At 42.0% G+C, this 13,771-nt stretch overlaps 1 protein-coding gene across 1 annotated transcript; it reads left to right on the top strand.

The window, feature by feature from the left end:
* Positions 1–1,153: 1,153 nt before the first annotated feature.
* LOC119277419 (protein DECREASED SIZE EXCLUSION LIMIT 1-like) lies at positions 1,154–10,341 on the top strand. Its single transcript, XM_037558697.1, has 13 exons — positions 1,154–1,309; positions 1,441–1,503; positions 1,594–1,662; positions 2,146–2,202; positions 3,196–3,395; positions 3,706–3,761; positions 3,893–3,986; positions 4,613–4,679; positions 7,012–7,094; positions 7,216–7,307; positions 8,206–8,312; positions 9,664–9,727; positions 10,106–10,341. The coding sequence occupies exons 1-13, from the start codon at positions 1,185–1,187 to the stop codon at positions 10,241–10,243; spliced, it is 1,215 nt and encodes a 404-aa protein (XP_037414594.1). The 5' UTR covers positions 1,154–1,184; the 3' UTR covers positions 10,244–10,341.
* Positions 10,342–13,771: the final 3,430 nt, after the last annotated feature.

Here is a 13,771-nt window from a genome sequence, read left to right as displayed (position 1 = left end):
TGGCGGTTCGTGTCGAACCGGTACTAAAGGGGGGGGGGGGCTTTAGTCTCCATCCTTTAGTGCCGGTTGCAGAACCGGCACTAAAGGCTCTTACGAACCGGTTTTAAAGCTCCAGTTTCTACTAGTGTATGCTTGTCTCGATGATGACATTGGTAGTTCAGTCTAGAAAAAAAGGGTGTGTTCTCATATGTTATGGGCCAATAGATAAGAGCCGTTGATATATGCTATGTCCAACGCTAGATGCAACGACGCATATGCCCAAACACACCCTTAGGTGGCGTTTGGTTCACGTGCAAGGTTACCTGGCTAAGAATATCCTTAACCAGGTGTTGGGGATAGCCAATTTTGGTTGCTTGGTTGTGAGGGATTAGGTGAGTTGGATAACCATATTATTTTGTTTGGTAGGGAGGATAGATGTGGCTAAAGACAGCCATTTGTGTGTTTGGTTGAGAGGATGAAAGAATGGATGATTGTTGCACACGCCATTTTGTTTGAGGTGGTAAGATTACCCCTATGATATGTAATTTTAGCACCATACATATATATCAAATATGGGTCCAACTTTGATTTCGAAATTTAGAAGTAAACTTCAACATCACAGACTAACATAACATGTCAACAACAATAATTTTGAAAATAGGAATTAAGGTGTAACTTCATAATCCAACAACATAGACAAGTAGCAACTATACATAACAAACTAGTGTGCATGAGATGATGATATGAAAGAGCACACCATCATATCTAAGTTATACAATCCATAGTTCATAGTTTTGTTGACAAAGGTGCGTTTGTTTAGCAATGTATCTGGTGCACCCGCATTTATGGTGTTACTGGTGCATCGGATGCCATAGAGTATTTTAAAAAATCTGAAAAAATTCTAGCATGTTAACGCCATAGAAATGTACGATGCCACAAAATTTCATATAAAAATTTGAAATACTTTTAAGATACAAAAAAAATAAATTTGACATCAGTGTGATAATGGACCAAATCTAAAGCCCAAGTTATGTTATGTACTATTTGGTGTCGAATTTGTCATTTTTATTTTTCAAGTTATGTTTTAAATTTTGACTTGAAATTGCTCTGGTGCACCAGATATTTTTCCGTGTTTGGGTGTAGGCGTCGAGCGCTGGACATGACACAACTGCTTTCTCTGACTGTCTCGCACTTCGCCGAGCGACATGGCCAGCGACCGGGAGAGGCCGCGCCGCCGTCCGTCGCCGGACCCTGTGGCGGTGCTCCGGGGCCACCGCGCCGCCGTCAGCGACGCCTGCTTCCACCACGCCCTCCCTCTCCTCTTCTCGGGGTAAACTTCCTCCCAACCCCTACACCCCTCTCTGGTCGCCCGTATCATCAGCCGCTTGCCATGAACCCTTTTGAATGTGACTCTGCTGTGCTTTGATGCTTGGTTCATGGTCTCTGCTTTTCCTCCACCAGCGCGGCTGACGGGGATCTCAGGGTCTGGGACACGGCGAACCACCGCACAGTCTCCTCCATCTGGTAAGCCTGCTGCTTCTTCAGACTGCAGCGGCGGGTGTGGTTCGGTTTCGAGTGGTTGGGTGTGATAGCGTGTGATTCTGCAATCTGCAGGGCTCATGGCGGCGCGGCTGGGGTGTATTCAATCGCTGCTGGCGCCGGACTTGGGAACACAATCATTAGGTGATGAGTGAATTGGGGTGAATTCTGTCAGGAGTGCTGGTTATTGGATATCTCAAACTTAGCTTATCATGTTGCTAGATAAGAAATTCCAGTACCATAACTAGTATAACCATGTCAGAGCTATATTTGAAACAGTGTTGGTGAACCCATTTCAGGACTGTGGTTATAGTTGCTGAGCATGGCTTTGGGGAAAACTATATATGCCTGAACCATCTAAGTGCATTCTAACCTCTATATAACTTTTTCTGCATTGTTGAATGTAGATGGAAGAGATTTCCTTTGAGCATATTTCTTTCCAGTGGTGATCTTTTGTTGAATTTTGATCAATATCTATGTTTTTGATATTGACTATACATGCTTGAACCGTCTAAGTGCCTTTTAACTTGTACACAGCTTTTATTGCATCGTAGAATTTGGAAGTAAGAGATTTCCTGTGTGGGCTTATTTTGATCCTCAATATCTATGCTTTTGATTTTGGCACAGCCAGGGAAGAGATGGTTTGTGCAAAGGCTGGGCAATTGAGGAAGCTGGGCTCTCACGGTATGACTTTCTGCATCTGCAGTCACAAGATGCCAAGGGTTGTCATATTTCCTTTTCTGAAAGAAAGTTGATAACTGTTTACATCAAACATAAGCTAGGGCACAATCAATCAGGAATAGGCTCCCGCTTAGTCGCTTACTTAAATGCAATGAAATACACATGCACAAAATCTTTCAAATATTACAAATCGAACATTCCAGGATGAATTGAAAAGAAGTCTTTATTTAGTAATTACAAGACAGCTTCTGTCCCTGAAGGCAGAACAATTATCATTCCTGATGTTCACTCTCTGCAAATTGTATTCTATAACTGCCCTTTGGCCACCAGAAAATACAGCTGCTTATTTAGATTTAGGGCTAGGGGCGGGGCAAAATAATATAGCTGGGTAGGAGTGTAATAAGTATCGCATCATACTAGGGTTCCTTATCTAATATGTTGAAAGTTTCTTTCACTACCAAGGTCAGATAATCAGTAATGCTATCGATTTTATGGTCAAACTAAATGCTAGCACCCGCAATATGAGTTAGCAATGAGCAAAATCTAGATATGTTCTGAGTACCCTTTCATAGAATTAAGCTATTCATGTTATCTGGTAGTATTTCGTCCTGATTATAGCTTGAAAGCACAAGTCTTATGGTGCTTTCCTGTTTTTTGACGGATGTTACATTGTTATAAACTTGTAATATGATACTTTTAAGTCCAAATGTGTAAGGCCCTCATCCGTAAACTGTAGTGGCAACATTTTGAAGAACTTCTAAACAACCAGGTGATTTGTAGAACCTAGAATTATTCTTTTCTTATAAATATGTCTGAACTCAACTATGAATGACCTGGACGCGTGGACACTTGTGATTTATTTTAGGAGATAAGACAATACGTAAAGTGTTCATGTGGAAATCTGGAAGAATATATACTTTTTAGCAGGCTTTGTGGCCCGTGCGTGTTCTATGAATCTCTGTGGAATTTATAAATCTATTATTTGTGCTTATGCAGGAGGCCCATATTTACAATCAAAACAAGTGCATACCATTTCTGTAAGATGTCACTGGTTAAGGTTCCATGTTCTGCACATGGCACACAAACCAGCTTGAGTGGCTCAAATAGTGGCACTGAGCCGCAAAGAGTACCTACCGAAGATAATACAGGATCAGATGGTGTAAATCTTGCAGAAGGAACACGAGAATATGAACAAGGTAATGTGCGACCATTTTCGAATCCCATCACGTTTAAAAGCAGCAATATCCTCTGAATCCTACATGAGATGTATTAACTAGTGACTTATTATGGAAGTGTAAGCTTTTCGGTAATGGACAAATAAATAGCAATTTCATTCATTTATGTAGAGGAAAGGAAAGACTGCAAAGGAAATGGCGTAATATAACACTTTGTTGACTTTCAAATGTCACATCGTTTAGAAGAAGGATGTACTGTATGTGTCTGATAATTTCTTGTTTAGACAAGCATGCTATCTCTGCATTGTTGACTTTATTATGTATTTGCTAGGCAGTTCCTTGGATGGACAAAATATATTGGCAATCGCTGGTCAAGAATCTTCTGAGGTTAGTTCCAAACTATGTTATCTTTTCACTAACTTAAGATCAATATATAAACTGAGAGGCAATTTCCGATGTTGTTATACTTCTTTTGTTGTCACTGCTTTCATGTTGAAACTTCAAAACAAAACCTACAGGTTGAACTTTGGGACATTGAAAATTCAAGGAAGATAATGTGTTTGCCCCAAAGATGTAGTGCTAATATGACAGGTCACCTTACCAAGAAAAAAGGTTTGTCCTCACTCTTCACCACTCCAGCTATAGTTGTTTGTTTTTGTTCAACAATATACGATGGTGGGTTGTACCTAGTATATGTATCCGGTGGTAACTTCTCGCTTAGTAGAACCGTGAACTATTTAGACTTGACATCAGAGTAGCCTCCACCATTTTTGTTGTTTTAATTTTTTCTCTACCAGACCTAGAGTGTTTGGTTTGAGAATTGTCCCTCTTGGCCTAGATCCAGCAGCTCCACCTACATGGTCTGTTGATTCATTGTTCAGTTTTCATGGGAGAAAGTTATAATTGCATGCCTTTATCTGAGATATGTACACTTTGCAATTTGACTGACCTCTCTGGTACCACGAATGCAAGGAATATATGTGATATAGGACCAATCCTTCTTCCATGGCATGAGACTCTCTGGCATCTTGTTTATTTATATTTCTTGTGCTGTCGTAGTTTTCTTGTTGTTATTACAAGGTATAATGCATGGCTTTACAACTATATTGAATTAAAATAATAGTCTTTATCTGCAGGACTGCAATAAAAATCCCTTTTAATTGTTCTGTGTCATTTGTTTTTCCTGACTATTTATGCTTTTGAGTAATCGTTGAAAACTGTAATTCTGTTGTTTGTAGGTCTATGCATGGCTGTGCAAGCTTTCATCCCGTGTGAATCTGGAGGCTATGTTAATATTTTATCAAGGTATCCAGATCAAGTTTCCAAAAACCCAATATGTTTGTAACTAATATTGCAAGATATTTTTATATGCCATGGCCTAGTGGAGTATCTGAACAAAAACTATTAAGCTCTTTTCAGTTTTAAAAACTATTGAGCTCTTTCTTAGGTCAATTGTAGCAAATGGCTTAAATATGAATCTGGTCCTTTTATCAGACCCGCCCTCTTTTATCCTCTGGCCTCTGTCATTTGTTTGGGAGTTGTGGCTAAGTGTTATGGAATAATCACACATAATAAAAAATGTCATAAGCTGAACACATCTCATGTTTTATCTGGATAGTAACAATCACGTGGAATGGAAATGGTATTCAAATGCTTAGCATGGTTATATTGCACATGAATCATCTTTCCACTCACACATTTGGGAGAATGATGTAAGATAGTTTTTTTCGAGAAAACGCAAATTGCTTTTGCGTTTCATTGCATTGGAAAGAGAGGGAATTTACATCCTCCTAGGAGGCAGGTTTTACATAGCCGTCAGGGGCTCAATGAACATCCCACGATGATGGCAAAATGACCCTGAGCCCTTGAGCTCCGGCCTTTGCCCAACATCTGGCCTCGTCCTTGATCGAGTCAACAAGCTCATTGAGCGAGGGGCTAACATGGTCAAAAACGCACGCGTTCCTGTGCTTCCAGGTCATCCACGGCACCAAGAGCGCCACGGATTTCAGCGCCTTGCGTTGAGTGGGTGGCGTGAACTCCTTCGCGCGCAGCCACCAGTCCATAAGCGAATCATCGTGCTCGGGCGTTGGTGCCGGCAAACGCAGCCAGGATAGGACCTCATGCCATGTCTGCCTGGTAAATGGACAGGTGAGCATCAGGTGCCTGATCGTCTCCGGTTCCTGGTCACACAGCAAGCACCGAGGGTGATGCTGCAGGCCGCGGCGCGCGAGCCGTTCGGCTGTCCAGCAACGATCTTGGCAAGCCAACCAGTGGAAGAACTTCACTCTAGGAGGTGCCCAGGTCCTCCAAATGAGCTTCCAGGAGTGGCAGCCCATCGCTCCCTGGAAGGTTGCCCGGTAGCATGACTTGGCCGTGTATGTGCCATTGGTGGTCCAGCTCCAAAGCAGCTTGTCCGGCTCGTTGGACAGCTCGACGTGCTGCACCAAGTGCCAGAGCTTCAGGTACTGGACAGCTCGATGTAAGATAGTTTATCTCCCCTCTATGGCAGAAGTTATACTAGATCAAATTCTTATTGCGAGTGTAGTGATGGTGTTATGTGAAGTGTACAGATGACTATATGCAGCATACAGATTTGTTCCTGCTTCACAATGTTAACCATAACCATTGTTGTGTGTATTCCATGGGGCATGTGCAGCACATAGTAAAATGATATTGTTGATGCATATTCACTCGATTAGCTCACATGTAAAGATTTCAACTGTGAGTGTATGCCACTTACACAATTGAATTGATTCTGTTGTGAAGCAACAAAGCAACTTTATCTTACAAATAAAATCCATTAACTGAAGCGAGTATGCTTCAAGGGTTCAAGCATTTAGTATCATGGCATGAGTTTTTGACTAGTCACATTATGAACTGTAGTGATATCTCAATATAATCTCATCTCAATAGTTGGTACCTAAATATGGTAAATTGATCTCTAGTACTTGATAGGCTAAACAGTCCCATAGTATGCTTCTGGGGCAGGTTAAAGCGAGTTCGATAATTTTTTCAGAATGAAAAAAAAAATTCTCAGCCTTTTTGCATGCACGCTGGGTGTTCTCACGGGAATTTCATTTTCAAAATTCAAACAATATGTCATTTTCAACCCTCAACTACTGCTGAAGTTCATTTTTCAACCTTGAATTCTGAAACCGGTTGCTTCTAACTTTAAACTGTCGAATCAGTTTATTTTACGCCCTTGACCCTAACCCAAACGGTTGTGCTGGCAGAGATGACACGTGGCATCACTTTTACACTCAACTTAAAATATAGAAATCAGGATTCTTTAACTCTTTAGGAAATTTGGCAAATAGTTTTTTTTTCAGATTAACTGTTGATTCTTTTTCAGTTTGACTATCAGGAAAAAACTTTATAGGAAATTCAGGATTTTATATTGACTATTAGAAAAAGTTTAGCTACATGTCATCTGTGGAGTATTGAATCCGCCTTTTCTTATTGAGTTTTGACTATTTATGACTTTTTAAAAAGTTCATAATTTTTCAACGGGATAGGGCCAAGGGAGTGAATAAAACTGATTCAAGAGTTTAAGGTTAAAAACAACCAGTTTGAGGGTTCAAGGTTGAGAAGTGTATGTGTTCATTTTATTAATAAACATCGCTTTTACGGCCACCAGTTATGAAGATGGAAGCACTCTCTGGTGGGATGTGCGGAAGCCTGGGTCACCTTTATCTTCAGTGAAATATCATTTGGAATCAGGTCTCATGCTACACCCAGTTTTAATTCAATTGTGTAACCTGCCATTTTCAAGAGTAGTTAATGTTTATCTTCCTTTGATGGAATGAAACAACATATGATCTAATAAGATGCACGTGTGCAGCTTTATCCATTGCTATTGATGGTTTATGCACCGGTGGGATCTCAGGAGGTGCTGATAATAAAGTAGCCATGTTTGCCCTTGATCATCAGCAGGTGTGACATCAATTATTCTATGTTCTGTTTACTGCTATATAAGATATCTCTATCATGAAAATGCATGCTGTAAGTGCAAGTCTTGGTTATATACTTGTAGTAGCTGACAAACCCGAGTTCACTCTGTAATCTGTATTCTTTGCATATTCTAAGTTATGTCACTCTCTCAGTACAGTTTTAGTAATATTCTGAAGTATATCCTGACAGAATCATACATCCCGAAAGTGCTTCTAACAATTTATGATTACGCTAGAGACATGGAAGAACTGAGATGTGATTCCTGTGCGAAGGATTAGTAGGCAATACACTATCAATTAGGGATCGAGTCCTGACTGCCTGCTACTTGTAGAGATAATAACAAAATGTTTTGATCCCCGGAAATTGGAAGGGTAGAAAACAACGTCGGCAGCCTTCTATCGTTATCTGGAGTGTGAAATTTTCATCTAGGTGAGGAAAACAAAAGGAAAAACATGTTTTTAAAGTTATCTCAGGATATCTTTGCATTCATCAATTCTATGTAAAAATTGATGCCTCGATGTTATGTATTATATCCTCTTTTCGGAAGGTTGATGAGTGCTTGCATCCAAAATGACAGCTAAGTTGAATGTCAGTTTATCAGTTTTTCGTCCCTGGATATTAGCCCAGATTTGGAGCAATATGTCCATGTGATAATTCATACATGTGGTGCTAACTAGTTTACACAGTAAGAAAATCGAGCATCTCTCTATGATCTACTTCATAATTCAGACTCAATTGCTCGACATGTCAACTACTTGTGTGATTGTAATTTTTGCATTCGTTTCATCACAAGCATTACCTGTATTGGAGTGGTTGCAATTTCATTTAGGAATCAAGAAAACTGAAATTCTTAACCGAAATGTAGCTGTCTTGATTACAGGGCACGTTTTCTCTCAGGAATGAGATAGAAATTGAGCGACCCGGTATAGCGGGTATAGCGATTCGGCCAGACAACAAGATTGCAGCAACTGCTGGTTGGGATCACAGGTTTGTTCCCCCATTCTTAGCTTTTATCGCTGACCAGGGATGCTAATGTAACCTTTTCTAGCGGCTTAGTGGATCTGATTGCCTGAGTCAATAACTGCATCTGATTTGAATATAGGACTGTTTATTGGTAGATTATAGATATACTTGAATGGAATCGAAAGTAAATTAATCAGATGGATGTCTCATGATTTCCATGGTGGACTAGGCGATCACAACTCCCATGCTTCGGCTCCCTGGCAGAATCAATCAGTGGAGTCTCACATATACCATGAGTCTCACCTACACCCTGAGTCTCACGTACAGCATGAGTATCACCTGTACCCTGAGTCTCACCTCCATGGTGAATCTCACATATAGTGCAGGGTTGCAGTTCAGATTCTTGTCACACTTCCACTACCGAAGGCTTGAGCACCGCCAGTATTTCTGGAAACACTTCTTTTATTCAATTTCTAGTTTTGAACTGAAAAGGGTGGTGTTTGTCACTACGCCAGAGGCAAAGTGTGTGTCACTAAGAACTAAACCATAAAAAACATTAGCCTGTAAAAGGGGTTCTTCATGTAGTTTCTTTTACTTTCCAAACATAGCCTGTAAAAGGGGTTCTCCATGTCAAACACGCGATCGCCTAGAAATACATAAAACAAAAGATACATTCAATCATAGTATCACCTGTATAATGTAGTATCACCCAGGAAACCAGTATGACCCTAATATCATAATCATAGTATCAGCAGGACAATATGCTTAGCATCTGGCTCCATCCCCTAACTCTCAATGCTTGCCAGCTCCGCTGTGTCTTATTCAAAATTGGTGTTCCACACCACGAGCAGCAGAGCAAAAACAATGTCTTCATTTATCGTCTACATGCAAGCCATGTAGTGGAGTAGAACAACATGTATGAGATACAATATTATTAAGTTTATGAAAAAAATGTGTATAGTCTTATCCAAACTCAACGGCTTTGTGAAGGGTATCCTGCTGGACTAGGCACTGCGCCGCGAGTGCGACCTCCATGTAGACCACCGTTGGTTAGCAAAGCTGATTTACTGATAGCTGATTATGTCGCGGCAACACCAGTTGTCCCTGATTACCAAACTGATTTAGTGCTGGCTGATTAAGTGACACTTGCGTGCCCTCTGAGGGGGAAGTGCAAGACAGAGATTAGACGTCACATCCTGTAGATGACAATAGAATAGGTGCAGAACAGAAAATAGGCAGAGCATTATGTGCACAGAATAGGAGTTGTTGGACAAGGAGTAGGCGATGCCTGCAGGACAAGCATGCTTCTAGTTGTTTATCTGAGTTTGTAATCCTTGCATTTGTGTAATCTTTCAAGTGTTTTACATCGTTGCAGGATTCGAGTGTATAACTACAATAAAGGAAATGCTCTAGCGGTTCTAAAGTATCACAGCGCTACGGTATGCAGCTTCGATCAACTAAGTGCTTTTGGCATTTCCATTTTGCATCTAGGGTCCCTCGATCAGTCCAAAATGTCAATTTCAGTCCTCCTGTTTACTTTAATTGGAATATGGGTCATGAGATCGATAATCAGCTCAATTACTTCCTTACTACTCCCTCCGTTCCTAAATATTTGTCTTTCTAGATATTTTAACAAGTGACTACATACGGAGTAAAATGAGTGAATCTACACTCTAAAATATGTCTATATACATCCGTATGTAGTAGTCTATTTGAAACCTCTAGAAAGACAAATATTTAGGAACGGAGGGAGTACAACTTGGTCAAATTCTGCTTGATGTGTAGTTTAACTTACATGCTTCTTTTTTTGCTGGCAGTGTGCCGCGGTGACTTTCTCACATGACTGCAAACTGTTGGCCTCATGCTCGGCGGACACCACGGTTGCGCTATGGGAGCTGTATCCTCCGAAGACACCCAGCAAAGTTCTCATCGCAACAGAGGAGGTTGAGAGATAGAATCTGATCATGGTGTCATATGATCATGATATATGTTACTTGGTGGAAAATCATATTTATAGGCTTCAATAGATCGTGCGTGATTGTAATTTTTATTACCTCTGTTGTTCTTTGTACTGCCATGATTGAAAATGAATAGGTTAGAAGTTTCTCGGAAAAAAAAGCTCCAGTGCAACGGCATTGAAGAAGGCGGACACGCTGTCCGTGCCCTGCTGCTGCTCCTCCTCCAATGTGGCGCCGGAGGAGAAGTACTCCTTGGCTGCCTCCATCAACGCCAACGCCACCTCCACCGCCGACGCAGCTCCTCCTTTGTTCTTGTCATCGTGGACGGCGGGCACCGCGGGGGCGAGGAGGGTGCCGTCGAAGGGCGCCTCGCAGAAGGCCATCTTGGCCACGAATCTGTCCATGCCGGCGGCCGCCATCGCTCGGTCGGCCTCCTCTGGCTTAGTCTGATGCGACGAGATCAAAGCCAATGCTTGCGGTGTTGGTTGGACGGACGGAGGGTTCGCGTAGGTAGGTGCTTGTAGCAAGCGCGGCCGCGGCGGTGAAGTTCGTGTGTTCGAGTTCGTCTCTGGCTCGGACGGGATTAAGCGGGAAACCGGGAGGCCGAGAGCGTGAGGAAGCTGGAGTCAGTCGTTGTATGTGACGCATATTGCGTCCGCCAGCGCCGCGACGCACACAGTATTGGTAGTGCACAGTTTGAATCTCTCATAAAGAACGGGTTCTCCTACACAAGATTCAGGAAGCATAAAATGTGGAAGTGATTGACAAGAAACTAGCTGATCATATGGCCGCCCAGTAAACCAGCTGGACATGGCTCAGAAAAGCTACTCTCCATCATTTGGCCAATTGTACTGAATACTACAAGATGCCAAAAGAAATCACAAGCGTAGCACTTCGAAGCGATAAGAGTCTTCACTCCTCGACCAGCATGTTGTATACTGGAAAGTAGCACCAAAGAAATGACAGTTTGCTGTTTGCACCCGGAGAAAGATAGTGTGGTGCACGATGTGGAAGTGATAGGTACCATCAATCAAATGATCAAAGGGTGGCAGCATCCAGGACGAGGTCAGCGCTTGCATTCAGATTCAGTCCCCGCCCACCAAGGATCTAAGGAGATATTGTAACATGGCCGGGGTCAGCGCTTGCACTGTTTGCAACTAGAGGATTCATATAATCGCTCATTACTCGAGTGCGCCATGTCTCGGGCTGCCAATCAGTGTTAAGAGCAAATACAATAGAGCTGAGTCAGCTGGCTATAAGAAAGGGAAACACTTTAGATCAGTAGTCTGATACTTCTTATTTGCTCAGACGTCTTCTGCACCGTCCATCTTGTACCACATCCAATGGCTCGTTTGCTGGCATCTAATCTCCTTAAATTGCTCATAACTGCCATCCTCAAATTAAGTTTTTTTCATTAATGATTTGAACCAGCGTCCGTCTTCCCACAGCCAACAAATAGGCTGACTTCATTCTCCGCCATCCTCCTCCACGACAATCACGCCTTCCTCCACCTGTTGCTCTGCCTTTCCTTGTGGTGCTCTTCCGCACTCATGGCAGCGACCTTCCCTACATGAGCGGGGACATGAACCCAAACACCTGCGTCAATCTTCTCTGCGGTGTAGTCTTATTCTCCACCATGACGCCAGATATGATCTACAAAGGCCGGGAGAGGATGGTGCGCGCGACATGCGGGTGGATGGTGGCCATGGTGTGCAGCATGGAGCATCCCAGTGGGTGTCGTTCTAGTCATCGGCATGGGAGCACACTGATAACACAACGCTCAACTGCTGCAGGTCAATAAAGTCGGCAACTCGACGATGCTGACCGCGCTGCTCCTTGCCGCTCCCCGGCGTCGACACACATCTTTTGGGGAGAAAAAGAGGTCGTCAAAGCTAGGGAGAAGATGGCAGCTGGAGTGGACCGTCCAGGGACGGGTTCGACATCGACAAAGCACACACGAAGCATGCATGCTTCCTAACATGGGATTCCCTGCTTCTTCATGTATCACCTTTGCTTCCTACCCCAGCCTCGCTCGTGCACGAGGACAACTTAGGCATGTCAAGTCTTCCCCATGGCCCTATCTGACCACCACACTCAGGCAACGTTGGTCTGATCTCATTGTTGCTGCTGAGATCTTGTGGACGCTATTCCTCAAAGACATCTCTCTTTGGATGGTGCTCATGTTCCAGTAGGGGGCTTCATCCCGTTGTGCTTCGATGTTCATGTCTTGTTGTATGTTAATGTCTTGTTGTATCTTGTATGGAAGCAATGTCCAATGTATGATAATTTTGTTTTCTTTGCAAGAAAATTATGATCTCATTTACAAGCAATGTTGATGGAAAAATTCATCAATCAGAAAGTTCGTCGTTGAAAATATGTACATGCGACATTTGAAACAACTTTCAACTTATTTGGAAGCACATGCTCATTTTTTGAAGCACATGCAATTGTCACGTGGCACATGTATGCTGCACCAGCTTCTTAAATTTGCATCCAACATATCTCTATTTCGCTTCCTTCTCACGAAATAGAATCTCTTGTTACACAATGAGAAAGCATTATAGGTTTCACAGACCATTTATGCTTCCTACATAGTTGAACAAAGTTCTAGTTAGACACTAGTCATGCTTCTAACAATAGCACACTGTGCTTCCAAATAAATCAAGCTTCTCTTACACAGTAATCAGGTATATTTCCACCGTTACTGCATGATGCTTCCAACGTTCAGATTACATGTTGTCTACAACCCAAAATTTCAGTTTAGACGTCCTAGTTTGATCTGAGAATATTTACAGTTGGAACAAATTTTTGAAGTATCTTTATTTTGTAAACAGTTTTTTGAATAATATACGTTTCCATGGCATGGGTTTCCATTATAAAAATTCAATTTTCCATGCCATGTCTGCGCTGCAAAAAGAGAACATCTCCAGAAGCAATAAAGTTTCTTTATCTGTTTATTGGAAGCAAATCCGCAATTAGTGGGAAGCATAATTTTTGTATTTGTTTGTTGGAAGCAATCACAGCTTACCAAAACAATTGACGTAATTTCTGGAAGCAGTTAGTTACTAGAAGCATAGATAAGGAATGGTGGAGAGGTGAGCGGGAGGTTATTATGGAAGCACTTAATTACTATAGAAAGGAAATAACTCAGCGCCTAACAATAGTATCAGATCGTACGAATAACATGATGTTAATCCGATGGTCATCCAGTGGTCTGATGGGAAGCAAGGGATCAGTAGTCTGATCCCTAGTGGTTCCCTATAAGAAATAAACTAGTATATTCTTACTTAGTTGGAGGAAAGAGAAGAGGTGAGAGAAGATAAGCGGACTCTTGGTGAAGAGCCAGCTTTAGCACATGCTCCTAGACACTTTGTGAGAGTGAAAGATAGACCATATAATAAAAAGTAATACACTCTTCTAATCAACTGTTGTACATATTGGCTATAAGATGGGCTATAGATGACATGGCAATGGCTTATAGTCAGCAGTTGGCTATACTATTAACCATGCTCTTTGAAATGGGAG

Source organism: Triticum dicoccoides, chromosome 3B (genome assembly GCF_002162155.2).
Source record: "Triticum dicoccoides isolate Atlit2015 ecotype Zavitan chromosome 3B, WEW_v2.0, whole genome shotgun sequence".
Classification (NCBI taxonomy): Eukaryota; Viridiplantae; Streptophyta; class Magnoliopsida; order Poales; family Poaceae; genus Triticum; species Triticum dicoccoides.
Note: the sequence above shows the minus strand (reverse complement) of the source record. Positions and strands in the feature narration are given on the sequence as shown.